Here is a 27,231-nt window from a genome sequence, read left to right as displayed (position 1 = left end):
TCTGGCTAGTCTTTTCATTTTTTAGTGGCATTATTTAAAAAGCAAATGTTCTGAAAAAAAAATAAAAAGCAAATGTTCTGAATTTTGATGAAGCCCAATTTGTCATCTTTTCTTTTATGGGTCATGTTTTTAGTCATAATAAGAAGTCTTTGCCTATTCCAAATTTACAAAGATTTTCTTCTATTTTTTTCTTGTAGCTTTTATACTCTTGAAGCTTTTATAGCTTCTTACATGTTGGTCTATGATTTCATTTTGAGTTAATTTTTGCTTATGGTGTATGAGGTAAGGGTCTGAATGGTTTCTTATTTGTTTGTTTTTGCATAAGGTTATTCCTCCTCTGCTGTTTGACTTTAGTTTTCTCATGTAAAATGGAAATAATAATACTTTCTATTACTCCTACACTGAGGTTCTAAGGATCAACTGAAATAATAATATGTGTTGTGAACTTTAGCAGCTCATATACATGTAAGGTAGTATTGTTTTTGTAAGGGAGCTATAAAATATTAAGAAGGTTAAATGACCTGCTTAAAGTCACACAAAAAGTCATTATTTGAGTCCATGTTAATATCCAAGGATCCTGACTTGCCCAACTGCTTCTTCATATTACAAATGTCTGCAAACCACAACAGATGGTGGAATAATATAGCAGGGTGACAACCTGGTACAAACTAGCATCGTTTTACAGAAACCCAAAATTCTGGAACTATGTAATTACGGCCAGTGTGAATTTAAGTTTAAAAAAAAAAAACTTCAGCATTGAACATTTTGGAGATATGTACATCTTTTTTTTCCTCATCTTAACTTCCTTTTGGAAGAAGAAATAATTTAATTTCTAAGCCATGAGCCTCATCTGGACCTTCAGATGTGTTTGCCATAGTAACGAATACAAACTAAAATTAAATTGTACTATAAATTCAAATTGATCAATTTCCATAGTCTCTATATAAGGCCAGAACTGCTCTGAGCATTTTGGTTTTGCCACTTTTATTCTGTCTAATGTATTACTGTTCCATCTCTCTGACTCTTGAATTGCCTGTTAGGTTAATATTTTTGTAGTTGTTTGACCAGTCTCCCATCCGTAATTGTTAATTCTCTGAAACATGATGGAATAGTTAGCTTTTTATGCAGATATTTAATAACCCTCTATCTCCTTAAATAGTATATGTTGCTTTTTACTGTTTGATTGAATGTGGTGTGCACCCCTTTTGTTTTAAACGCTTGGGAAAAAAATTTGCCCTTGTTTAACTTTTCTGATGACCAGTCACTCATTCATTATTTATTAAGCAGATAACCTTTATTAAGTATGTCCTTACAGTGGCAAAATGGCTGTTGCACAAACATAAAACCTCAGGCCCACAGTATCATGCTTTACATTTTACAGTGCATTCTTACATCCATTATTTCATTTGACCACCCCACCCCCAGTAATTCTGTGAAGCAGGCAATACTGGTATTATCCTTGATTTACAAATGAGAGAATTTTTAAGATTCAAAAATGTCAAGTTACCAATTTGCCTAAGTTTGTATGACTAGTGAATTAAAGAATTAGAACTGTCTGACCTCAATTTCAGAACTCTTTCCACTAGAACACGTCTTATTTATCTGCTCTTGCTAGGAATTTCAGTTCAAGTTGGTTTTTAGTATACTTTGTGCCTAGCCCTATATCCTAAAGATTTTCTTCTCTTTTTTTAAGTTTTATGTTTTACATTTAAGTTCATAATACATTTCAAGTTAATTTTTGTATGAGTTGTGAGATTTAGGTTGAGGTTCATTTTCGCCCATGATATCCAGTTGCCCTATCACCATTTGTTGACATGCCTGTCTTTCCTCCATTAAATTGCTTTTGTACTTTTGGCAAAAATCGGTTGGATATACTTATGTGAGTCTGTTACTGGGTTCTTCATTTTCTCTATGTGTTAATCCTTCTGCTAGTACCACACAGTCCTGATTACTATAATGTCTTAAAAGCAAGTAGAGTGATTGCACCACCTTTATTGTTCTATTGCATAATTGTTATAAGCTGTCTAGTTCCATTGCCTTTCTATATTCATTTTAGAGTAATCTTCTCTAAATCTGCAAAAATTCCTCCTGGGATTTTGATAGGAGTTGCATTAAACTGTATTTGATTCCTAGGACTGCTATAACAAATTGCCACAAACTGGGTAACTTATAATAGGAGAAGTTTATTCTCTCACAGTTCTGGAGGCTAGAAATCTGAAAATCAAGATGTCAGCAGGGTGTACTGTCTCCATAGGCTCTATGGGAAGGATCCTTCTTTGCCTCTTCCTGTCTTTTGGTGGTTGCTGTCAAACCTTGGCATTCCTTGGCTTATAAATTTATCACTCCTGTCTCTGTCACCACATGGTATTCTCCCCATCTGTCTGTCTTTCTCTTTTTCTCATAAGTGCACATCCATTACTGGATTAAGGGTTCACTCTACTTCAGTATGATCTCAACTTAATTACATCTGTAGTGACCCTATTTCCAAATATGGTCATATGATGAGGTACCAGGAAGGACATGAATTTGGAGGGGGAACTACATCCAGCCTGGTACCCTTATCTATCAATAATTGACATCTTAAATTATATGTCAGTTTTTAAAAAGAATTGATGCCTTTATTATATTGAATCTTCCAACCCATGAACAGGATATGTCTCTTCATTTATTTAGATTTTTTATTTCTTTTATCAGCATTATATAATTTTCAACATACAAGTCCTGTATATGTGTTGTTAGATTTATTTATTTATTTTTTTTGTGTGTGTGTTAAATTTACATCTAAGTGTTGTGGGATTTTTTTTAAGTGATTGTAAATGGTGTCCATGTGTTAATTTCTAGTGTGAAGAAATACAATTGATTTGAAGATTCCTTAGGATTTTCTGTGTAAACAACCATCTAATCTTCAGATAGGGACAGTTTTATTTCTTACTTTCCGATCAATATGCCTTCTCTTTCCCTTTCTTACCTTATTGCACAGACTAGAACTTTCAGCACCATGTTAGTAAGAGTGATGAAAGTGGATATTCTTGCCTTGTTCACTATCTTAGGGAGAAAACATTCAGTGTTTCATCATTAAGTATAATGTTAACCATAGGATTTTTGTAGAGGCTCTTGATCAAGTTGAGGAAGTTCTCCCTTATTCCTTTTTTTCTGAGTTTCATGAATAAATATCAAATTTTGTCACATGCTTTTCATGTACCAATTGATAGGAGCATGTGATTTTTCTTCTTTAAACTGTTGATATGAGGGGTTATATTGACTGATTTCAGATATTAAACCAGCCTTGCATCGTTGGAATAAACCCCATGTGGTCATAGTGTAAATTCTTTTTTATATATTGCTGAATTCTGTTTGCAAGCATATTGTTAAGGTTTTTTCCTATATTCACTAGGGATATTGTTTGGTAGTTTTTTTCCCTGTACAGTCTTTGATTTTGATATCAGAGTAGTACTAGATTCATAAAATTTCATATATTTGGAAAAGATTGTGTAGAATCTATGTCAGTCTTTTCTAAATGTTTAGTAGAATTCTTCAGTTTAGCTAGAGATTCTTTCCAAGAGTTTTAAAACTAAAAATTCCATTTCCTTAATAATTATAGAGTTGTTCACATTATCTATTTTATATTGGGTGATTTGTGGTAATTTATATTTTTCAGTGAAGTGACCTGTTTCTTCTAAGTTGTCAAATTTAGGTGTATAGACTTCTTTGCATTATTATTCCTTTATTATTCTTTTGGTGTGTGCAGCATCTGTAGTGGTATCTACTGTTTTGTTTCTGATGTTTATAATTTAAATCTTCCCTTTTTTCTCTGTCATTCTTGCCTAGAGTTAATAAATTTTATTCACCTTTTCAAAGAACCATCTCCTCCAGTGATTTTCTCTACTGACTTTGTGTTTTCAGTCTCATTAATTTATGCTCTTATCTTTTTTATTTATTTCCTCCTACTTGCTTTGCATTTAGTTTGCTCTTCTTTTCTAGCTTCTTGAGATGGGAATGTAAATTAATTTGAGATTTTTCTTCTTTTTTAATGTATGCATTTAGTGCTGTAAATTTCCCTCACCATACTACTTTAGCTGTAGCCCACAAATTTTGCTATATTGTATTTTCATTTTCATTTACCTCAGTGTATTTTTTTTATTTCCCTTGAGACTTCCTCTTTAATCCATAGATTACTTTGAAATGTATTGTTTAGTTTCTCAGTGTTTATAGATTTTCCTATTATCTTTCTGTTATTAAATTCTAGTTTTGTTCCACTGTGGTCAGAGAACACAACTTGTATAATTTCAGTTATTTAAAATTTTTCAGATTTTTATGGCCCTGGATATGATCTAACTTACCAAATGTTCCATGAGCACTTGAAAAGAATGTGTATTCTGCTGCTCTTGGGAAGAGTATTCTATAAATGTTGATTAGATCTCTCTGTTTAATGGTGTCGCCAAGTTCTTGTATATATTTCCTTATTTTCTGGCTAATTGTTCTATTATTTGTCGAGTAGACATGTTGAAATATTCGACTGTAACTGTGAAGTTGCCTAGCTCTTCTCAAGCTTACTGGTTTTTGCTTCATGTATTTTGTGACTCTTATTAGATGCATACACATATATGATTGCTATAACTTCTTTGTGGATTTCACCTTTTATCATTGTATAATGTCCCTCTATATCATGAGTAATTTTCTTTGCTCTGAAATTTCTAATAACTAATATTAATATTGCAACTCTTTCTATCCTTTGATTAATGTTTACATAATATACCTATTTCCATCCTTTTACTTTCAGCCTTCCTATTTGAAGTAAATTTTTTGTAGATAGCATATAAACAATATGTTTCTTTCATCTACTTTGCCAATCTCTCTTTTTTAATGTTCCCTTTTTTATTAAAAGTTTCAGGTATACAACATTATAATTCAACAGTGGCATACACTACAAAGTGTGTACCCCAAAAAGCATGGTTACCGTTTATCACCATACAGTTGGCTCCCTTGACTCCTTTTGCCCAATTCCCAGTACTCTTCCCCTCCGGTAACCACCAGTATAGTCTCTATATCTATGAATTTGTTTTGTTTTTATTTTTTAGATTCTATATATGAGTGAAATCATAGCATAATTTTTTTCTTAAGACTCACTTAACATAATATTCTCAATGCATGTTATCACAAATGGCAAGATGTATTAATTTTTATGGCTGAATAGCATTACATTGTGTGTATGTATGGAATGCTACTCAGCCATAAAAAAATAATAAATGTTGCAATGAATATGGGGGTACATATATTAATATCATTTTGAATTATTGTTTCATATTGTTGGGATAAATTCCCAAAGTGGAATAGTTGTATAACATGGTAGACCTAAAGTTTTAAAATAATCTTCATGCTGTTTTCCATAATAACTGCACATTCCAGCCAACAGTGCACAAAGATTGTGTTTTCTCCATGTGCTCTCCAACACTTGTTTGTCTTTTTGATAATAGCCATTTTAATAGATATGAGGTAATATCTCATTGTGATTTTGACTTTCACTTCTCTAATAATGATGTTGAGCACCATTGCATGTGCCTCTTGCACATCTGTATGTATCCTTTAGAAAAATGTCTACTCAGGTCTTCTGCCCATTTTTTTGTCTAGTTTCCTCTGCCCATTTTTAAATCAATTGGGTTTTTTTGAGTTGTATGAGTTCTTTATATATTTTGAATATTAACCCTTTATCAGAGATATGATTTATAAATATCTTCCCCAATTCGGTAGGTTGCTTTTGTGTTTTGATGATGATTTCCTTTACTGTTAAGAAGCTTTTTAGGTTGATGTAGTCCCATTTGTTTGTCTTTTGTTTTCCTTGTCTTTGGAGACTGATCCACAAAAATATCACTAAGACTGGTATTAGTGAGTTTAACACCTATGCTTTCTTCTAGGACTTTTATGGTTTCAGGTCTTACACCCAAGTCTTTAATCCGTTTTGAGTTCATTTTTGTGTATGGTGTAAGATAGTGGTCTAGTTTCACTCTATTGCATGTGGCTGTCCAGTATTCTCAATGCCACTTATTGAAAAGACTGTCTTTTCTCCATTCTTTGCTCCTTTGTTGTAAATTAATTGTCTATGGTGGTTTGGTGGTTTAGTCGCTAAGTTGTATCTGACTCTTGCGACCCCATGGACTGTAACCCGCCAAGCTCCTCTGTCCATTGATTTTCCAGGCAAGAATGCTGGAGTGGATTGCCATTTCCCTCTCCAGGGGATCTTCCCAACCCAGGAATCGAACCCGGGTCTCCTGCATTGCAGGCAGATTCTTTACCGACTATGAGGGAAGCCCAAATTGTCTATATTGGTGAATTATTACTGGGCTGTCAAATCTCTTGCATCGATCTGTGTGTCTTTTTGTTCCAGGACCATACTATTTAATTATTACCACTTTATTGTATACTTTGAAATCAGGAAGTGGTATACCTCCAGCTTTGTTCTTCTTTCTCAAGATTGTTTTGGCTGTTCAGGATTGTTTTGTGGTTCCATACAAATTTAAAAATTTTTTCCAGTTGTGTGAAATGTGCCATTAGAATTTTGATAGGGACTGCATTGAATCTGAAGATTGCTTGGGTGCTATGGACATTTTTTTTTTTTTTTTTTGCTATGGACATTTTAACAATATTAATTCTTCCAATCTATGAGCATGGATTTGCTTATCTTCAATTTCTTTCATTAGGATCTTATACTTTTCAGGGTACAGTTCTTTCACTTCCTTGGTTAAATTTATTTGTAGGTATCTTACTCTTTTTGATGCAATTGTATATAGGATTGTTTCCTTAACTTCTCTTTCTGATAGTTTATTATTAGTGTATAGAAACACCACAGATTTCTGTATATTAATTTTTTATCCTGTAACTTTACTGAATTCATTTATTAGCTCCAACAGTTTTTTGATGCAATCTTTAGGGTTTTCTATATATATAGTATCATGTGATCTGCAAATCATGGGTTTTACTTCTTTCTTTCTGATTTGGATAAATTTTATTTCTTTTTCTTGCCTAGTTGCTCTGGATAAGACATCCAAAACTACGTTGTATAAAAGAGGTGAGAGTGGACATCCTTATTTTGTTTCTGATCTTCAAGGAGAAGCTTTTTGCTATTATGATGTTAGTTGTGGTTTTGTCATCAGTTCAGTTCAGTTGCTGAGTCGTGTCTGACTCTTTGTGACCCCATGGACTGCAGCATGCCAGGCCTCCCTGTCCATCACAAACTCCCGGAGTTGACTCAAACTCATGTCCATTGAGTCGGTGATACCATCCAACCATCTCATCCTCTGTCATCCCCTTTTCCTCCCACCTTCAATCTTTCCCAGCATCAGGGTCTTTTCAAATGAGTCAGCTCTTCGCATCAGGTGGCCAAAGTATTGGAATTTCAGCTTCAGCGTCAGTCCTTCCAATGAACACCCAGGACTGATCTCCTTTAGGATGGACTGGTTGGATCTCCTTGCAGTCCAAGGGACTCTCAAGAGTCTTCTCCAACACCACAGTTCAAAAGCATCAATTCTTCAGTCCTCAGCTTTCTTTAAGGTCCAACTCTCACATCCATACATGACTACTGGAAAAACCATAGCCTTGACTAGACGGACCTTTGTTGACAAGGTAATGTCTCTGCTTTTTAATATGCTGTCAAGGTTGGTCATAACTTTCCTTCCAAGGAGTAAGCGTCTTTTAATTTCATGACTGCAGTCACCATCTTCAGTGATTTTGATGGGCTCAATAAAGGACAGAAATGGTATGGACCTAACAGAAGCAGAAGATATGAAGAGGAGGTGGCAAGAATACACAGAAGAACTGTACAAAAAAGATCTTCACAACCCAGATAATCATGATGGTGTGATCACTCACCTAGAACCAGACATCCTGGAATGTGAAGTCAAGTGGGCCTTAGGAAGCATTGCTACTAACAAAGCTAGTGGAGGTGATGGGATTCCAGTTGAGCTATTTCAAATCCTAAAAGATGATTCTATGAATTTGCTGTACCAGCAAATTTGGAAAACTCAGCAGTGGCCACAGGACTGAAAAAGGTCAGTTTTCATTCCAGTCCCTAAGAAAGGCAATGCCAAAGAATGCTCAAACTACCGCACAATTGCACTCATCTCACACGCTAGCAAAGTAATACTCAAAATTTTCCAAGCCAGGGTTCAACAATATGTGAACCGAGAACTTCCAGATGTTCAAGCTGGTCTTAGAAAAGGCAGAGGAACCAGAGATCAAATTGCCAACATCCGCTGGATCATCGAAAAAGCAAGAGGATGTCAGAAAAACATCTGTTTCTGATTTATTGACTATGCCAAAGCCTTTGACTGTGTGGATCACAACAAACTGTGGAAAATTCTGAAAGAGATGGGAATACCAGACCACCTGACCTGCCTCTTGAGAAATCTGTATGCAGGTCAGGAAGCAACAATTAGAACTGGACATGGAACAACAGACTGGCTCCAAATAGGGAAAGGAGTATGTCAAGGCTGTATGTTTTCACCCTGCTTATTTAACTTATATGCAAAGTGCATCATGAGAAACGCTGGGCTGGAGGAACCACAAGCTGGAATCAAGATTGCTGGGAGAAATATCAATAACCTCAGATATGCAGATGACACCACCCTTATGGCAGAAAGCGAAGAAGAACTAAAGAGCCTTTTGATGAAAGTGAAAGAGGAGAGTGAAAAAGTTGGCTTAAAATTCAGCATTCAGAAAACTAAGATCATAGTTTTGTCATATATGGCTTTTATTATGTTGAGGCACATTCCCTTGCTACCCGCTTTTTTGAGCTTTCATCATAAGTGGATGTTGAATTTGATCAAATGCTTTTTCTGTATCTACTGAGATGATGATACAATTTTTATCCTTCATTTTGTTTCATGGTATATCATATTTATTGATTTGCAGGTGTTGAACCATCCTTGCATCCCTGGAATAAATCCCACTTAACCATGGTGTATGATTCTTTTAATGAATTGTTGACTTTGGTTTGCTACTGTTTTGTTGAGAATTTTTGCGTCTGTGTTCATCAGCAATATTGGCTTGTAATTTTCTTTTCTTGTGGTGTTCTTGTTTGGTTTCGGTATCAGGGTAATGTTGGTCTCATAAAATGTATTTGAAAATGTTCCCTCTTCTTTAATTTTTTGGCAGAGTTTGAGAAGGATAGATAGTAAATCTTTAATTTTTGGAAGCGTTTACCAGAGAAGCCATTCCATCCTGAACTTTTGTTTTTTGGGAGGTATTTGATTACTGATCTGATCTCCTTTACTAGTAATTGGTCTATTCAGGTTTTCTATTTCTTCATGATTCAGTCTTGGTAGGTTGTATGCTTCTAGGAATTGGCCCATTACTTCTAGGTTGTCCAATTTGTTGATTTATAATTTTTCATGTTATTCTCTTATGATCCTTCGTATTTCAGTAGTATCAATTAGAACTTTTACTCTTTCATTTCTGATTTTATCTATTTGAGTCCTCTTTTTTTTTTTCGTTAGTCTAAACTAAAGTCTTGTCAATTTTGTCTTCTCAAAGAACCAGCTCTTGGGTGTGTTGATCTTTTCTATTATCTTTTTAGTCTTTACTTCATTTACTTCTGCTCTGATCTTTATTATTTCCTTCTTTCCACTAATTTTGGTTTTCATTTGTTCTTTTTTCTCTGGTTTCTTTACATGTAAATTTAGTTTGTTTATTTGAGATTTTTCTTGGTTCTTGAGGTAGACCTGCATTGCTATGAACCTCTTTCTTGGAACAACTTTTGCTCTATCCTGTAGGTTTTGGTATGTAATATTTATGTTTGGTTTTTTTTTTTTTTTTTTTTTGGTATATTTTGACTTCTCTTTTGATTTCTTCAAAGGCCAGTTGGTTTTTCAGTAGAATGTTGTTTTATATCCATATCTTTGTGGTTTTTCTGATTTTCTTCTTGTAATTGATCTTGAGTTTTTTATGGTCAGAATGGAGAAGGAAATGCAACCCACTCCAGTATTCTTGCCTAGTGGGTTGCTATCCATGGGGTCACACAGAGTCAGACACAACTGAAGTGACTTAGCATGCATGCATGCATTGGAGAAGGAAATGGCAACCCACTCCAGTATTCTTGCCTGGAAAATCCCAGGGACAGAGGAGCCCAGTGGGCTGCCATCTGTGTGGTTGCACAGAGTCAGACATGACTGAAGTGACTTAGCAGCAGCAGCAGCATGGTCAGAATAGATACTTCATATGGTTATAGTCTTCTTAAATTTATTGAGACTTGTTTTATGGCCTAATATGTGATCTATCCTAGAGAATGTTGCATGTGCACTTGAGAAGACTATTCTACTGCTTTTGGATGGAGTGTTTATATGTCTATTAAGTTCATTGGACTAAAGTGTCATGGTGGGAGGGGGGTTCGGGATGGGGAATACGTGTAACTCTATGACTGATTCATATCAATGTATGACAAAACCCACTGAAAAATAAAAAAATAATAAATAAATAAATAAATTAAATAAAATAAAAAAATGAAGTGTCATTAAGGTCAATATTTTCTCATTAATTTTCTGTCTGGATGATCCATCCCTTGCTGTAAGTGAGGTGTTAAAATCCTCTACTATTATTGGATTGTTTTCAGTTTCTCCCTTTAGGTTCATTAATATTTGATTTACATATTTTGGTGCTTCTGTTTTAAGTGTGCATATATTTATAATGCTTTATATCTTTCTGAACTGACCTCTTTATCATTATGTAGTGCCCTTCTTTTTCTTTTATTATAGTTTTTATTTTGAAGTTTGTTTTGTCTGATTTGAGTATAGCTACACTACCTTTCTTTGGTTTCTTTTGCATGGAATATCTTTTTCCATCCCTCCACACTGCCTGTGTATGTCCTTAGTTCTGAAGTGAATCTCTTGTAGATAGCATGTAGATAGTTCCTGTTTTTCAATCCATTCAGCCACTCTGTGTCTTTTATTGTGAGTGTTTCACATGTACCTTTAAAGTAATTATTGATAGGTGTGTACTTACTACTATTTTGTTAATTATTTCCTATTTCTTTTTGTAGTTTCTCTCTGTCCCTTTCTTCTTTTCTTTCTCTCTTCCCTTGTGCTTTAGTGACTTTCTTTAATGTTTCTTTTGAGTGTTTCCCATAATTTTTTTCTTCGTGGTTACCATGAGGTTCATATATAACAGTCTGTGTATATACCAGTTTTTTGTAAGTTGATAGTAAATTAACATTAAACTCATTCCAAAGCTTTACATTTTTGCTCCATCCTTTACAAGTTTTATATTTTTGATGGCACCTTTTATGTATTTTCATTTTATGCATCCCTTAACTAAGTATTGTAATTATAGTTAATTTTACTGCTTTTGTCTTTTAACCTTCATGTTTTCTTCATAAGTGATTGATCTACTTTTACTATACATTTACCTTTTTCCAGTGAGTGTTACTTTTATATGTTTTCTTATTATCAATTACTGCCTTTTTTAGCTTAGAGAAGTTTCTTTAACATTTCTTGTGAGGCATTCTTAGTGATGATGAATTCCTAAAAGAGTTAAAGCTTTTGCTTATCTGCAAATCTCTTAATGACTCCCTCAATTCTGAGTGATAACCTTGCTGGGTAGAAAATTCATGGTTGAAAATTTTTTCCTTTTGGCACTTTCAATATGTCTTGCCACTTCCTTCTGACTTGTAAATTATCTGCTGAAATATCTGCTGATAGTCTTATGTGGTTTCCCTTGAACATAATAACTTGTTTTTCCTCTTGCTGCTTATAAGATTCTCTCTTATAAAAAGTTATCCTTAACTTTTACCATTTTAATTATACTGTATCTTGGCGTGGTTTTCTTTGGGTTCATCTTATTGTAACTCTCTGGGTTTTCTGGACCTAGATGTCTGTTTCCTCTCCCAGATGGGGGTTGTTTTCAACCATTGTTTCTTCAAGTAATTTTTCTGGCCCTTCTTCTCTCTCTTCTCCTTCTGGGACCCCTTTAATGTGACTAATAATATTCTTGATGTTATCCAAGAGGTCCCTTAAAATATCTTTACCTTTTTTTTAATTCATTTTTTAAATTCATTTTTCATTTTGTTGCTCTAAGTGATTTCCATTACTTTATCTTCCAGCTCACTAATTTGCTGTTAAACCCCTGAAGTGCATTTTTAGCTCAGTTATAACTTCTGTTTGGTTCTTTCTTATAGTAATATTTTCTTCTCTATTATTCTCCTGAGTTTGGTGAGAATCTTTGTGACCATTACTTTGATCACTTTATTAGGTAGATTGTTTATGTACTTTTCATTAAAATCTTTTTCTGGGGATTTGGTCTTTGGCTTGTAACATATTCTTCTGTATCCTCATTTTGTCTGACTCTATGCTTATCTACATATATTAGGCAAAATAGCTCCCTCTCCTGGTCTTGAATGAGAGTTCTTGTGTAACAGATGATCTATGGAGCCTGGAAACACATTCTTCCCTGGACTCAGAGCCAAGCACTAAAGAGATGTCCCTTATGTGGGTTCTTGTGGGGCCACAGCTGCTAATGGGGAGAGTGAGGCAGAGTGTGTGTGCCTATCCCCTCAGTTGTAGCACAGCTATTGCATGGAAGGTTGAAGATGGGGTACATGCTGACCTGGTTGAAAAACAGTTGTTGTATGGGGGGTGGGCTCAGGGTGCTCCCCTGGCCCAATTGTGGTAAGATTGCTGTGCAGGTGGAGAGCACAGGATAACTGCCTGATGTCATTGCATTGCAACTGCTGCACTCAGGAGGGTGGGGGGTAGTGCTCTCACCCAGTCCAGGTATAGTACAGCTGTTGTGTGAGGTAGGCAAGTGCTCAGGGTACTCACCCAGCCCGGTTGTTGTGTAGGGTGTACAGAGCATGTACAATTGTGTAACCAGGCTAGAGAACGGACACAAAAAATGGCACCTACCAGCTCAGTCAGCAGCAGTTTAGGATATGATTGCAAAAACGGTGACAGCCAATGCTTCTGTCCCTAGAGAAAGTCTCAGGAAGTTCCTGCCTCCCCAGTAGCTGCTGTAAGATCAGTAAGTAGGTCTCCCTTACTTTAGGTGCTTTTCAAACTGTTGCTTTTCCTCTGGATCTCAGTGTGAATGGGATTGTCTATGAACCATTTCAGTGCAAGTTCTTCATTCCCTATAGTTCTTCAATTCTCCTGGAACTCTTAATCCCCATTGATTTTTAAAACCAGACATTTTGCGATCTTGTCTTTCTGTTGCTGGATCTAGGGGTTGGGGTGCCTGATGTGGGGTTCAGTCTCTTCACTCCTCAAGGGAAAATTCCATATTTTGGTATCCCTCACAACTGTGGGTCACTGCTCCTATAGTGGAATCCCAGGCAAGACCATGTCTCTGCCTCTCCTACCTGTTTCAAAGTGTCTCCTTTATCTTTTGTTTGTGAAGGTGCTGTCCATCTAGTTTTCAGATCTTTTTCAAAGGAAAATCATTCCAAATATAGCTGTAAATTTGTTGTGTTCATGAGAGGAACTGTGTTCATGGTTTTCCTATGCTACCTTTTTGAACCTCTCCCTTCAGTCTCTATTTTTTAAATTGAAGTTTAGTTGACTTAAAATATTGTGTTAATTTCAGATATACAGCAAAGAGATTATTTTATAAATATATTTTTCAGATTATTTTCCATTATAGGTTATTATAAGATATTAAATATTGTTCCCTGTGCTATACAGTAGCACTTTGGTACTTATTTATCTGTAGTAGTCTGTATCCATTAATCCAATACTCCTAATTTATCTATCCCCCCTTTCCTCCCTCTGTGGTAACCCCAAGTTTGTTTTCTATGTCTATGAGTCTGTTTCTGTTTTGTATGTAGATTCATTTGTTTTTTTTTTTTTTACCTTCCACATGTAGTATTTGTCTTTCTCTCTCTGACTTACTTCCCTTAGTATGATATTCACTAGGTCCATCCATGTTGCAGCAAATAGCATTATTTCACTTTTTTATGGCTTATATTCCATTGGATGTATATATTCCACATCTTCTTAAGTCAATTGTATGTTGATGGGCACTTGAGTTGTTTCCTTGTTTTGACTATTGTAAGTAATGTTGTTTATGAACATTGGGGTGTATGTATCTTTTCAAAATAGAGTTTTCATCTTTTCTAGATATATGCCTAGGAGTGGGATTGCTGGATCATATGATAACTGTCTTTTTAGTTTTTTAAGGAAACTCCATACTGTTTTCCATAGTGATGCCACCAGTTTACATCCACACCAACAGTGTAGGAAGGTCTCCTTTTCTCCACACCCTTTCCAGAATTTATTATTTGTAGACTTCTTGATGATGGCCATTCTGACTGATGATAACTCATTGTGGTTTTGATTTGCATTTCTCTAGTAATTAATGATCTCGAGCATCTTTTCATGTGCCTATTGGTTGTCTGTACATCTTCTTTGGAGACGTGTCTATTTAAGTTTTCTGACAATTTCTATTGAGCTTTTTTGATATTGAATTATATAAACTTTTTATATTTCAGATATTAAACCATTGTTTGTTGAATTATTTGCAAATAATTTCTGTCATTCTGTAGGTTGTCTTTTTGTTTTGTTGATGTTTTCCTTATAATTTGTTTTTATTTTGTTTGTCTTGGAAGACTGACCAAAGAAAAATTGCTATGATTTATGTCAGGTAATGTTTTGTCTATGTTAACTTCTAGGAGTTTTTTGGTGTCAGGTCTTATATTTAGGTCTTTAAACCATGTTGAGTTTATTTTTGTATATAGTATGAGGGAATGTTCTAATTTTATTGATTTACATGTAGCTGTCCAGCTTTTCCAACACCACTTGCTGAAGGGACTCCTTTTCTCCATTATATATTATGCCTCCTTTGTCGTCGTCGTTCACTCGCTCAGTCATATCTGACTCTTTGTGAACCCATGGACTGTAGCGTGCCAGTCCACATGGTAGCATGTGCTTTACTATCTCCCGAAGCCTGCACAAACTCAAGTCCATTGAGTCAGTGATGCCATCCAACCATCTCATCTCTGTCGTCCCCTTCTCCTCCTGCCTTCAGTCTTTCCCAGCATCAGGGTCTTTTCCAATGAGTTGGCTCTTCACATCAGGTGGCCAAAGTATTGGAGCTTCAGCTTCAGAATCGGTCCTTCCAATGAATATTTAGGATTGATTTCCTTTAGGATTGATCTTCTTGCAGTTCAAGGGACTTCCAAGAGTCTTCTCCAACACCACAGTTCAAAAGTATTCTTCAGTATTCAGCCTTCTTTATGGTCCAACTCTCACATCCATACATGAATACTGGAAAAACCATGGCTTTGACTATATGGACCTTCGTCAGCAAAGTAATGTCTCTACTTTTTAATATGCTGTCTAGGTTGGTCATAGCTTTTCTTCCAAGGAGCAAGCATCTTTTAATTTCATGGCTGCAATCACCATCTACACTGATTTTGGAGCCCAAGAAAATAAAGTCTCTCACTGTTTCCGTCGTTTCCCCATCTATTTGCCATGAAGTGATAGGACTGGATGCCATGATCTTAGTTTTTGAATGTTGAGTTTTAAGCCAGCTGTTTCACTCTTCTCTTACCCTTTCATCAAGAGGCTAATCTTTAGTTCTTCTTTGCTTCTGCCAGAAGGGTGGTGTCATCTGCATATCTGAGGTTATTGATATTTCTCCCAGCAATCTTGATTCCAGCTTGTGCTTCATCCAGCCTGGCATTTCACGTGATGTACTCTGCATATAAGTTAAATAAGCAGGGTAACAATATACAACCTTAAGATACTCTTCCCAATTTGGAACCAGTCTGTTGTTCCATGTCCAGTTTTATTGCTTGACACCAACAGCACAAGCAATAAGATTTAAAAAATCAATAAATTAGATAATAGCAATATTAAAATTTTTCTCCGAAGGACCATCAAGGAAGTGAAAAGGCAACCTACAGAAGGGCAGTAAACGTTGGGAAATCATATATTTGTTAAAGGACTTGTGCTTAGAATATAGAAAGTGCTCTTACAACTCAATAATATAAAAACAAATGAACTTTAGTGGGCAAAGGATGAGTATAGACAGTTCCCCAAAGAACATATTCACATGACCAGTACGCATATGAAAGATTCTTGACATCATTAGTCATCAGAGATAGGCACATCAGAACACAGTGATAAAAAAAAAGTGATCTACCACTTGAACCCACTAAGATGGGTATAATCAAAAGGACATATAATAATAAGTATTGACAAGGATGTGGAGAAATTGGTGATCTCATATACTGTGTTATTCTACAGTAGTACAGCTGCTTTGGAAAACAGTCTGGCTAAGTTCCTTAGAAGGTGAAACATGGAGTTACCACATGACCCAGTAATTTCACTTCAAGGTATATACCCATAAAAAATTAAAACAAATGCCAAACAAAGACTTATATAGAAATGTTCATAGCAGCATTATTCACAATAGCCAAAAATGGGAGCAACTCAAATGTCTACCAACTGATGAATGGATAAACAAAATGTGATATGGCCATTAAAAAAAATGAAGTGTTGATACATGCTACAACATGGACCTTGAAAACATTATGCTAAATGAAAGATGCCGATCATAAAGGACTGCATACTGTGTGACTTAGGACATTTATCCGAAATGTCCAGAATGGTCCAATTTATAAAAGACAGAAATTAGATTAGTGGTTGCCCAGGGATTGGGGGAGATGGGTGTTGACTGCTAATGGGCATGGTTGTTTCCTTGTAGGGGGATGAAAATATTCCAAAATTGATTGTGGGGGTGGTGGCAGAATTCTGTGAGTATACTAAAAGCTATTGAGTTGTACACTTTAAGTAGGTACATGGTATGGTATGTGAATTATATCTCAATAAAGCTGATATACTTTGGGACCCCTGAAGAGAGCCTGAAAAGATGGCATTTGTGTTCCAGAACATCTACAATTTTATTAGAGATATGTATGATCGCTATATTTATTAAGATCTTAAGGACAGAGAAAACTGGCTTCAGATATGAGCCCCAAAAAGTCATAAGTGCAAACACCTGTATTTGCTGGAGTTGGTTTGTATATTACCATAAGCAAGCCTGTGTTGCATTGGGGTGAGTAGCTGCATGGGTGCATTTCTCTGTTGAAGATTAATGGTTCACCTGAGCAGTGCTGGACAGGAGGGTAGTTAATGCAAATGAAAATGAAACTCTTCCAATTCCCTAACTCGTTGAATGGCACTATCATTCTTCTAGTTGTCCAAGCTAGACATCTAGGAGCTATCCTCAGCTCCTCCCTCACTCCCATTTCCATTACTAAGTTCTGTCAATTCTACCTCCTAAATATCGTGTCCATTCATTTTTTCCCATCTTCCACCATCACCAACCTAGTTCAGGTTATCATGTCTTACCTCAGCTACTACAGGAAACTTTTAGCTGGTCTCCTAGCATCTCTTGCTTTCTTCATCTCTCCATATAGCAACCAGAGTGATCTTTTAAATTTTCAAATACATATGACCTTGTTTAATATCCTTCAGTAGTTTCCCATTGCTCTTAAAAACCAAAATCCTGAACATGACCTACAAGGGCCTGCCTACCTGTCTGTCCTTATCCTGAGTTACTCTTTCCATCGCTCTCTGTACTGCTAACCACACTATACAAGGCCACCAGTTGCTATCTCTTAGACAAATTTGATGACCTCTTTCTTTACTCTGGCCTTCATTAACCACTGCCTCATTGAAATTGTCTTTTCTTTTGTCCTTTATTTTCTCATCACTCTTCTGTGTTATCTTTTTCCTCTTACCACCCAACGGTGAACATTTCTAATATTCTCTGCTCTTTCCTTCTCCATATTCTATACTCTGTCCTTTAAATGGGTTAAATGGGTTGATATTCTCCAACGTGAGTTCCAACCCATATCTGCAACAGCCTACATATCTCCAAAGTTGCCTCAGTCTCAACATGATTAAAATAGAACTTAACATTATCTTGATCCCTTATCCCCAGAAACATTTTATTACAATTTCTTCTTTTAGTGGTATCAGCATTCTCTGAGCCACTCAAACTGTATACTTTAAGCCATTTTTAATTGACCTATCTTCCATTCCCCATATCAAACCAAGTTATACTGATTCTTCTTTTAGAACTTTTCTTACATCTCTCCATTTCCATTGTCACTATTCTAGTTCTGACCCTCATCACTTCATACTTTGTCTCTTACAAGTCCATTTAGTCTCACTGTATTTGTTTTCTCACACTTGGGTCTGTTCTAAATACCATTATCATTTCAGTCTTATTAAAACTCCACTTTTATCATATAACTTTCGTTCTCAGAAAGTTTCAGTGACTTTTCATTGCCAGCAGAATAAATTTCAAAATCTGTAGCCTGTTATGCAAAACCTTTAACACTCCAGCCCAATGTTTTACAAATTAACTTCCACAATATGTTAGTAAATGATCTACATACTCTGGATTAAACAAAGTTACATGGTTTCATTCTGTAAAACTTCCTAAAACTTTTAATGAACTAATGTTCATTATAATGCTCCAAGAGGTTGTATATAGAATGCAGTACTTCCAAAATATATTTGACTAAAGAACCCTATTTTTATACACCATCTGTTAACATTTTTCATGACACTAATGTTCTAAGGAAAAGCATCTAGGAAGTGCTTAGGTAGCCCCATCCTACATTTCCAGTCCTATTTTCCATTAATTTCCCTACATCTGCTTGGGCCAAATGACCATTAGTCCCCTTCAGACTCAAACACAGTCTGAGTCTTTATTAATTCATTTCTGCCCACGTGAAATGCCCATCTCTTTCTCTGTATATATATATATTTTAAGTTGAGATACAATTCATTTATCATAAAATTTGCAATTTTTAAATCTATAATTCAGTGGTTTTTAGTATATACACAAAATCCTGCACATATCATCATTATCTAAATCCAGAACATCTTCATCACCCTGAAAAGAAATCCCATAACCATTAGCAGTCACTCCCCATTCCCCCCTCCCGCAGCCCCTGACAACTACCAATCTGCTGTCTCTCTGGATTTGCCTGTTCTGGACATTTCATATAACCTCTCTATAGCTAGATCACCTGTGCATCTACCCTAAGATCATTTGTTTAGTCATTGTTTAGTTAAAAAATTAAAAATCACAGCACGGTCATGTGTAAGGTTGTGAATATGCAAAGGTAGATGACAATCTGTCTTTAAGGAACTCGCAGCCCAGTGGGTTTGGAAGATCCCCTGAGAGGAGGGCATGGAAACCCACTCCAGTATTTTTGCCTGGAGAATCCCCATGGACAGAGGAGCCTGGCGGGCTACAGTCCATGGGGTTGCAAAGAGTTGGCCATGACTAAGTGACTGAACAAAGCACACAGTACAGCCTAGTGGAGGAGACAGACAATACAGCTTGTAAGTCCCACTGTAGTGCTGTGAACAAAGTGTCATAGAAACAAAGTGGTACATATATATTCATTGTGGAGAGTCAGGGAAAGCCTGAGAGGAGGTAGCATTTGACTGGATGTTGATTGATTTGTTCATTCATTCATTTAGCAAATATGTATTGTGCCCTTATTATATGCCTGGCACAGTATTGGACCCTGAAGATAGAAAGGTGAACAAGAAAAGTTCCCTGTACTCAAGGAGCTCAACCTGGTAGAGGAGATACATAATGCACAGTTTTAAAAACAATGTGATATAAGTTGTATTAGAGGAATGTAAAGCTTGCTGTGGGAACAGAGAAAGGAATAACTCTGCTTGTTAATTTGAAGAAAAAGTAGAACTTTATCAGGTGGATAAGGACTGGGTGGGAGTGGTGGCATTTCAAGCAGAAAAACTAGAGCTCTGACTGGCAGCCCAATGCTCGTTCCTTTGACTGAGCTGGAGCATCTAATGCCTGTGTCACTCTGACTACTCCTTAATCATGTAACTGGTGTGATCCTGTTTATACATGGATGACTTTATACAATGTCTCCCCAGAGGGATTATGTGTCATTTAGGATAAAAGCTTTGTCTTCTCCCTCTTAGCACCCTCATTCTCATAGTGTTTTATGCGTAGTAATTTTTTATAAATCCACATGAGTGAAAATATAGTTTAGATAATGTCATTGACACTCTCAAGAAGCTGTTGCTCAGGTCTTCTATCACATGTCCCCTTTGAAGGGCTCGAAACTTCTTGTGTAGATGAAGGGTTTTAACATGGAATGAGCACACAAGTGCTCCCTTTGTGGTCCATCTCCTATACGAGAATTGTGAAAGTTGTTCCTTAGACTCATCCTTTTTGCTATCGCAAAATCTTGTGATCAACCATGTTAAAAGACAAAGGGGAGATTGGTTCAAGATGGCAGAGTAGAAGGACATGTGTTCATTTCCTCCTACAAGAGTACCAAAATTGCAACTAGATGTTGAACAACCATCAACAGTAGGACCCTAGAACTTACCAAAAAAATATACCCCACACCCAAAGACAAAGGAGAAGCTGCAACGAGACAGTAGGAAGGGCACAATCAGTAAAATCAAATCCCATACCTACTAGGTAGGTGATCCACAAACTGGAGAACAATAATAACAAAGAGCCTCTTGATGAAAGTGAACTATACACAGATGACACCACCCTTATGGCAGAAAGCGAAGAGGAATTAAAGAGCCTCTTGATGAAAGTGAAAGAAGAGAGTGAAAAAGTTGGCTAAAAACTCAACATTCAAGAAACAAATATCGTGGCATCTGGTCCCATCACTTCATAGCAAACAGATGGGGAAACAATGGAAACCATGACAGACTTTCTTTTCTTGGGCTCCAAAATCACTACAGGTGGTGACTGCAGCCAAGAAATTAAAAGACACTTGTTCCATGGAAGTAAAGTTATGACCAACCTAGACAGCATATTAAAAAGCAGGAAAAAAAAAAAAAGCAGAGACATTACTTTGCCAACAGAAGTCTGTCTAGTCAAAGCTTTGGTTTTTCCAGTAGTCATGTATGGATGTGATAGTTAGACTATAAAGAAAGCTGAGCACCAAAAAATTGATGCTTTTGAACTGTGGTGTTGGAGAAGACTCTTGAGAGTCCCTTGACAGCAAGGAGATCCAACCAGTCCATCCTAAAGGAAGTCAGTCCTGAATATTCATTGGAAGAACTGATGGTGAAGCTGAAACTCCAATACTTTGGCCACCTGATGCAAAGAACTGACTCATTGGAAAAGACCCTGATGCTGGGAACGATTGAAGGTGGAAGGAGTAGGGGATGACAGAGGATGAGATGGTTGGATGGCATCACTGACTCCATGGACATGAGTTTGAGTAAGCTCTGAGAGTTGGTGATAGACAGGGAAGCCTGGCGTACTGCAGTCCATGGGGTCAAAAAGAGTCATATATGTCTGAGCAACTGAACTGAACATGATCCTGCCCACCAGAGCAAGACTCAGGTTTTCCCACCTCCACTCCCTCCCATCAGGAAGCTTGCACAAGCCTCTTAGCCTCATCCATCAGAGGACAGACAGAAGAAAGGAGAGTCCCACAGAGCCTACAACAGAAACCACATTACAGAAAGTTAATCATGATGAAAAAGCAGAAAGTTATGTCCCAGATGAAGGGACAAGATAAAACCCCAGGAAAACAACTAAATGAAGTGGATGTAGACAACCTTCCCTGAAAAAGAATTCAGAATAATGACAGTGAAGATGATCCAGAATCTCAGAAAAAGAATGGAGAAGATGTAAGAAATGTTTACCAAAGACCTACAAGAACTAAAGAACAAATAAACAGAGGTGGACAATGCAGTGGAAGGAATCAATAGCAGAATAGCTGAGGCAGCAGAATGGATAAGTGACGTGGAAGACAGAATGGTGGAATTCACTCACTGCCACAAAGCAGAATATAGAAAAAAGAATGAATAGAAATAAAAACAGCCTAAGAGACCTCTGGGACAACATTAAACATACCAATATTTGCATTACAGGGGTTCCAGAAGGAGAAGAGAGAGAGGACTTGAGAAAATATTTGAAAAGAAATAGCTGAAAACTTCCCTAACATGGGAAGGGAAATAGTCAGCTGAGTCCAGGAATCACAGAGAGTCCCAGGCAGGATAAACCCAAGGCAGAACACACTGAGACACATAGTAATCAAACTGACAAAAATTAAAGACAAGATATTAAAAGCAAAAAGGAAAAATGACTAATAGCATACAAGGGAGCTCCCATAAGATTATCAGCTGATTTCTCAACAGAAATTCTACAAGCCAGAAGAGAATGGCATGATATATTTAAAGTGATGAAAGAGAAGAACCTACAACCAAGAATACTCTACCCAGCAAGACTCTCATTCATATTTGATGGAGAAATCAAACGCTTTCCAGAAAAGCAAAAGTTAAGAGAATTCAGCACCAGGAAACCCAAGATAAGGAAAAGATCTACAAAAAACAAACCCTAAACAATTAAGAAAATGGTATTAGGATCATACATATTGATAATTACCTTAAATATAAATGGATTAAATGCACCAACCAAAAGACATAGAGTGGCTGGCTAGTTGAAAGCATGTGCTTGTATGCACTTCCACTTACCACCTCACTCTGATTTTAACCCCGTAAATTATATGTAATTATTTTGTATTGTTACGTTAATCTTATTTCCATTATGGCTAGCGATTGTAATTACATTTTATTTTTTGTCTGGCTGTGGATTGTGAAAACAGATAAACATCTTTTACTATTGTGATTATGTAACTATTACTCATTTAGTACCTTTGTATCATGATTGATCAACAGAAAATAATAGAATTCTATATCACTAAAACTACCATTTAACAGAAAAGCCTGTAATCACTTTTTAAAATTTTTTCCTTTATTTTTAATTGAATGATAATTGCTTTACAATATTATGTTGGTTTCTGCCATACATCAACATGAATCAGCCATAGGTATATGTATGTCCCCTCCCTCTTGAACCTCCCTCTCATCTCCCACCCCATCCCACCCCTCTAGATTGTTATAGAGCCACAGTTTGAGTTCCCTGAGTCATACAGCAAATTCCCACTGGCTATCTATTTTACATATGGTAGTGTATATGTTTCCATGCTATTCTCTCCCTTCCTCCCACCCTCTCCTTCCCCACCCCTGGTGTCCATAAGTCTCTTCTCTATGTCTGCATCTCTATTGCTGCCCTCCAAATAGGTTCATCTGCACCATCTTTCTAGATTCCATATGTATACATTAATATATGATATTTGTTTTTCTTTGTGACTTAACTTCACTCTATAAATAGACTCTAGGTTCATCGACCTCAAATGCATTCCTTTTTATGGCTGAGTAATACTCCATTTTGTACATGTACCACAACTTCTTTATCCATTCATCTGTCAACAGACATCTAGGTTGCTTCCATGTCCTAGCTATTGTAAATAGTGCTACAGTAAACATTGGGGCACATGTATCTTTTTCAGTTATGGTTTTCTCAGGGTATATGCCCTATAGTGGGATTGTTGGGTCATATCGTTTTAGTCCTAGTTTTTAAAGGAATCTCTATACTGTCTTCCATAGTGGCTGTATCAGTTTATGTAATTACTTTTTAAATCCAAATGCACATTAGAATTATCTTGGAATTTTTTGAAAAATACAGATGCCCAGATACTGTTTTTTTCTTCAGAGTTCCAGATATGATTCTGATGAGCAGCCATGTTTAAAAACAACTGAACTATATGATGATCTTTTATTTTTATCTAGTTTGTTTCACTTTTTCTATTTCATTTAGTTTATGTTTTCCAATTTCTCTTTTTGTTGTTCTCTCTCAAACCTTTATCAAGTGTAGTAGAAAAGGTTTTGTGTATATATGTATATGCATATATATATAATTTATGATATGTATATATTTTAGAAAAATTATGAATTTTTCCTAGCTAAAAAATTTATGACATTTTGATTCCACTTGTTTGACTAAGTATGAGTAGAATGCTAGATTTCTAATTTATATTCACTCAAAACTTTAATACAATTCCATTTATTCTGGCATATACTATTACTGCTAAAAGTCTAGAAAGTTATTATCTTAGTGATTTAAAAAATTTGAATGAGGCTTAAAACTTCTATTAAAATAATCCAATTCTGAGAATATAAAGCAATACTATGTTGTTTAAAAAACCGAAAATTTAACATGTGATGCAATATGCAACTAAATTACAGATTTTGTTCAAATTTCACAAAATTTTGCTAGTGTCCATTTTTTGTTCTCATACATTTTCAAGGTTCCATATTGTATTTAGTTGCATTCAGCAACTTCAGCCACATGCAATAAATTCTGATAAATTCTCTTTTCATTTTTATTCTGTTGCAGATACTTTCTAATTTTCCTTGTTACGGCTACTTAGATACACCCATCATTTAAAAGTGGACATTTAATTTCCAAATACATGGGTTTTTTTCAGTATCTTTGATATTAATGTCTCATTTTGATATTAATTTATTTAAATGCTTTCTTCTCTGCAATCACCCTGTGTTTTTTCAGTCTTTTAACTTTATTGAGGCTTTCAGTGGCTAAGTCAAAGGTCTCTTGGTACATGTCACATTGCATATGTGGGTTATTTTCAGATATCTTTTGATACTGATTTCTAACAGTTCCACAGTGTTTGTTAAAAACTCTGTATGATTTCAAAACCTTTCAACCATGAAATTTTTGCACCTGGTTTTGTGTCCCTGGATATGTTCTACTGTCTCCTGGTTTATAGTCTTTGGGAACTTGAATAGAATTTGTATCCTACTGTTGTGTGAAAATTGTGTAAATCTTAATTATGTTGAATAGGTTCATAGTGCTTTTTGAGTCTGCTGTATCCTTCTACGTTTCTGTCTATTCATTCTATTAATTTTTGAGAGTTTGACATTGAAACTCCAACTAAAAATCTGAATTTATCTACTTAATAAGTGTAATATATAGTGGAACTCTATGAAACTTTGTTCTGTATTTTCTAAGTCTCCTATACTAGTGTTATCATACATAATTTAAAAAATAAAATGAAAGAAAAATTAAAAAAGAAATATGTCCTGCATTCATAGCTAGGTAGATACTATCAACACAAAGATTAGTATTTTTAAATTACAATAAGTTGATTTCAAGTAAAACAGATTACCCTCTGTAATCAGTTTTTACCTTCACAGCAAAAACTGAGGTCTCCTGGAGAAGGATTTCTGCCTCAAAATTCTAACAGAAATTCTGCCTGGGTTTCCAGCCTACTGGCCTGCCCTAACAGATTTCAGACTCAGGATCACAACATCAAGTCCTACGTGAATTTATAGCCTGCTAGCCTGCTCTACACATTTCAAATTTGTCAACCCGTATATTGTGTGAGCCAGTTCGTTAAAATAAATCTCTATCGATATATGCAAAAAAAAAAAAAAAGATTAATATAAGTTCTGTTCCAAACACAGGACTGATTCAGGTCAAGAAAATTAAGAGATTCAATAAAACTGCAGATTCAGTAAAACTGATTCTTGACAAGCTTCTCTGAAAATTAGAGATAGGTATTGGGGAGATAATTGACTGAGGACAGCAACAAGGGAAGCTCCAAACAGGATACAGGTTTTTCTCCTGCTTCAGATAAAACAGAACTCAACGCAAGAGGGCTTCACTGCTTTTTTAGTTTATAGTCACTTCATGAAGTCTTGCTATGGAACATGCTATAGCTGACAGAACTTAAAGGTGCTCTTCTCTTCCGGAGCACAGGATTGCTCACAGAAGCTATGGGTTTCTTCCTTGGTGTTGGCAGAGCACCCATTGTCTAATAATAATGGGATGCAGCTCTGATAGAATCAGTGCTACAGTGATTGTGACAGTAATACCTGTAAACCTATTGTTCTTGGATTTTAGGAAGGCTACCCAGAAATGGAGATTGTCTGGCTGATGATCAAGTCCTGGAATATTGGCATATATATGTACAGTAGACGCATGTATGTATCTACTGAAAAATGGTGCGGCCTGTCACTGCGTCTCCTTGACTACCTTGGCTCCCTCAAGAGCACCTATGAAACTCAGGTGAGGAAGAAGAACGTTAGGGGTGGATGGCATGACTCGGGATAGAGAGGTTCTATCTAGCTCTCAGTAAGGACACAACCCTACCTTCCTTAACTAGGAAAGGATCTTGACCATTGTTCCTCTTGGTAGTTCCATGAACTGCAAGAGTTATGGGACTATAAACAGTAATTTATTATAGTGAAAACCAGGAAGAATGGCAAACAAGGCAAATTTAAGAATAGCAAGTGGAATCTAATTAAGAAAAATGCCAAGGGTGAGCTCAGGAAAGATGTTATCACTGTCAATGCCAGTGCACATAGGGAAGGCCTCTCTGCAAACAATGACTGAAAAGACATTTTTCTGCAGGAATTCTTTTGAGCAGAATTATTTCTGGGCCCTTAGCTCACCCGGAGAGGCTTGATGGAGAAAAAGTTTTTGTATCAAATAAGAGCAAAGGATATTTTATGTTTTTAGTACCTTATCTTTTATAATGAGTGAGTGAAGTCGCTCAGTCATGTCTGACTCTTTGTGACCCCGTGGACTGTAGCCCACCAGGCTCCTCCATCCATGGGATTCTCCAGGCAAGAATACTGGAGTGGGTTGCCATTTCCTTCTCCAGGGGAATCTTCCCAACCCAGGGATCGAACTGAGGTCTCCTGCACTGCAGGCAGACGCTTTAACCTCTGAGCTACCAGGGAAGCCCCATCTTTTATAATAGCTGTTAGTAAAATTAAACCTAGTGTCACAGGATCCCTTTTCCCCAAGAGAGCACTGTATGTTCTTCCCAGAGTGGTGCTTCAGGTCTCAGAAGGTAAAGATTAGATTTTCATGCCATCAACATTGGTCTGGGAAGCTTTCCCATATTTCCCTTCCTCTCAAGAAATCTATTTGCTGTTCTCTTTCCCAGGTGAATATTCTGTACAGTGAGCTTGTGGAAGCACTAGATAAAAACAAGGGCTCAGCTTTTAATGAAGAGTGAGAACTGCTGGAACAAGATATATACACTGGCAAGCTGACAGCAACTTGAAGATGTGTGGTTCTAAGATGTTGAATGTTTAAATTCTTAACAAACTTGCTGTTTTGCTTGTTTTCTCCTGCCCTGTTTTCATGTTGTTAAGTGAAATTTCCAAAAATAAAAGCATTTTGACTTTTACTGTTGTGACCAGCTCATTTCTGAGGAACAAATAAATGATTTTTACAAAGTGCTAAGAAACATATATATATTGGGCTTTCCTGGTGGCTCAGACGGTAAAGAATCTGCCTGCAATGCAGGAGACCCAGGTTCAGTCCCTGGGCTGAGAAGAT

At 36.2% G+C, this 27,231-nt stretch overlaps 1 protein-coding gene across 1 annotated transcript in view; it reads left to right on the top strand.

Moving 5' to 3' along the window:
• TEX11 (testis expressed 11) overlaps positions 1–26,935 on the top strand; it is a 254,826-nt gene extending 227,891 nt beyond the window's left edge. The window contains exons 29-30 of the mRNA XM_065915873.1: positions 25,783–25,947; positions 26,834–26,935. Coding sequence (XP_065771945.1) covers positions 25,783–25,947; positions 26,834–26,905 — 237 coding nt within the window. The 3' untranslated portion in view covers positions 26,906–26,935. The remainder of the gene's footprint in view (positions 1–25,782; positions 25,948–26,833) is intronic.
• The last annotated feature ends 296 nt before the right edge of the window (positions 26,936–27,231 follow it).

This window comes from Muntiacus reevesi, chromosome X (assembly GCF_963930625.1).
Source record: "Muntiacus reevesi chromosome X, mMunRee1.1, whole genome shotgun sequence".
Taxonomy (NCBI): Eukaryota; Metazoa; Chordata; class Mammalia; order Artiodactyla; family Cervidae; genus Muntiacus; species Muntiacus reevesi.
This window is presented reverse-complemented; position numbering and strand designations above follow the sequence as displayed.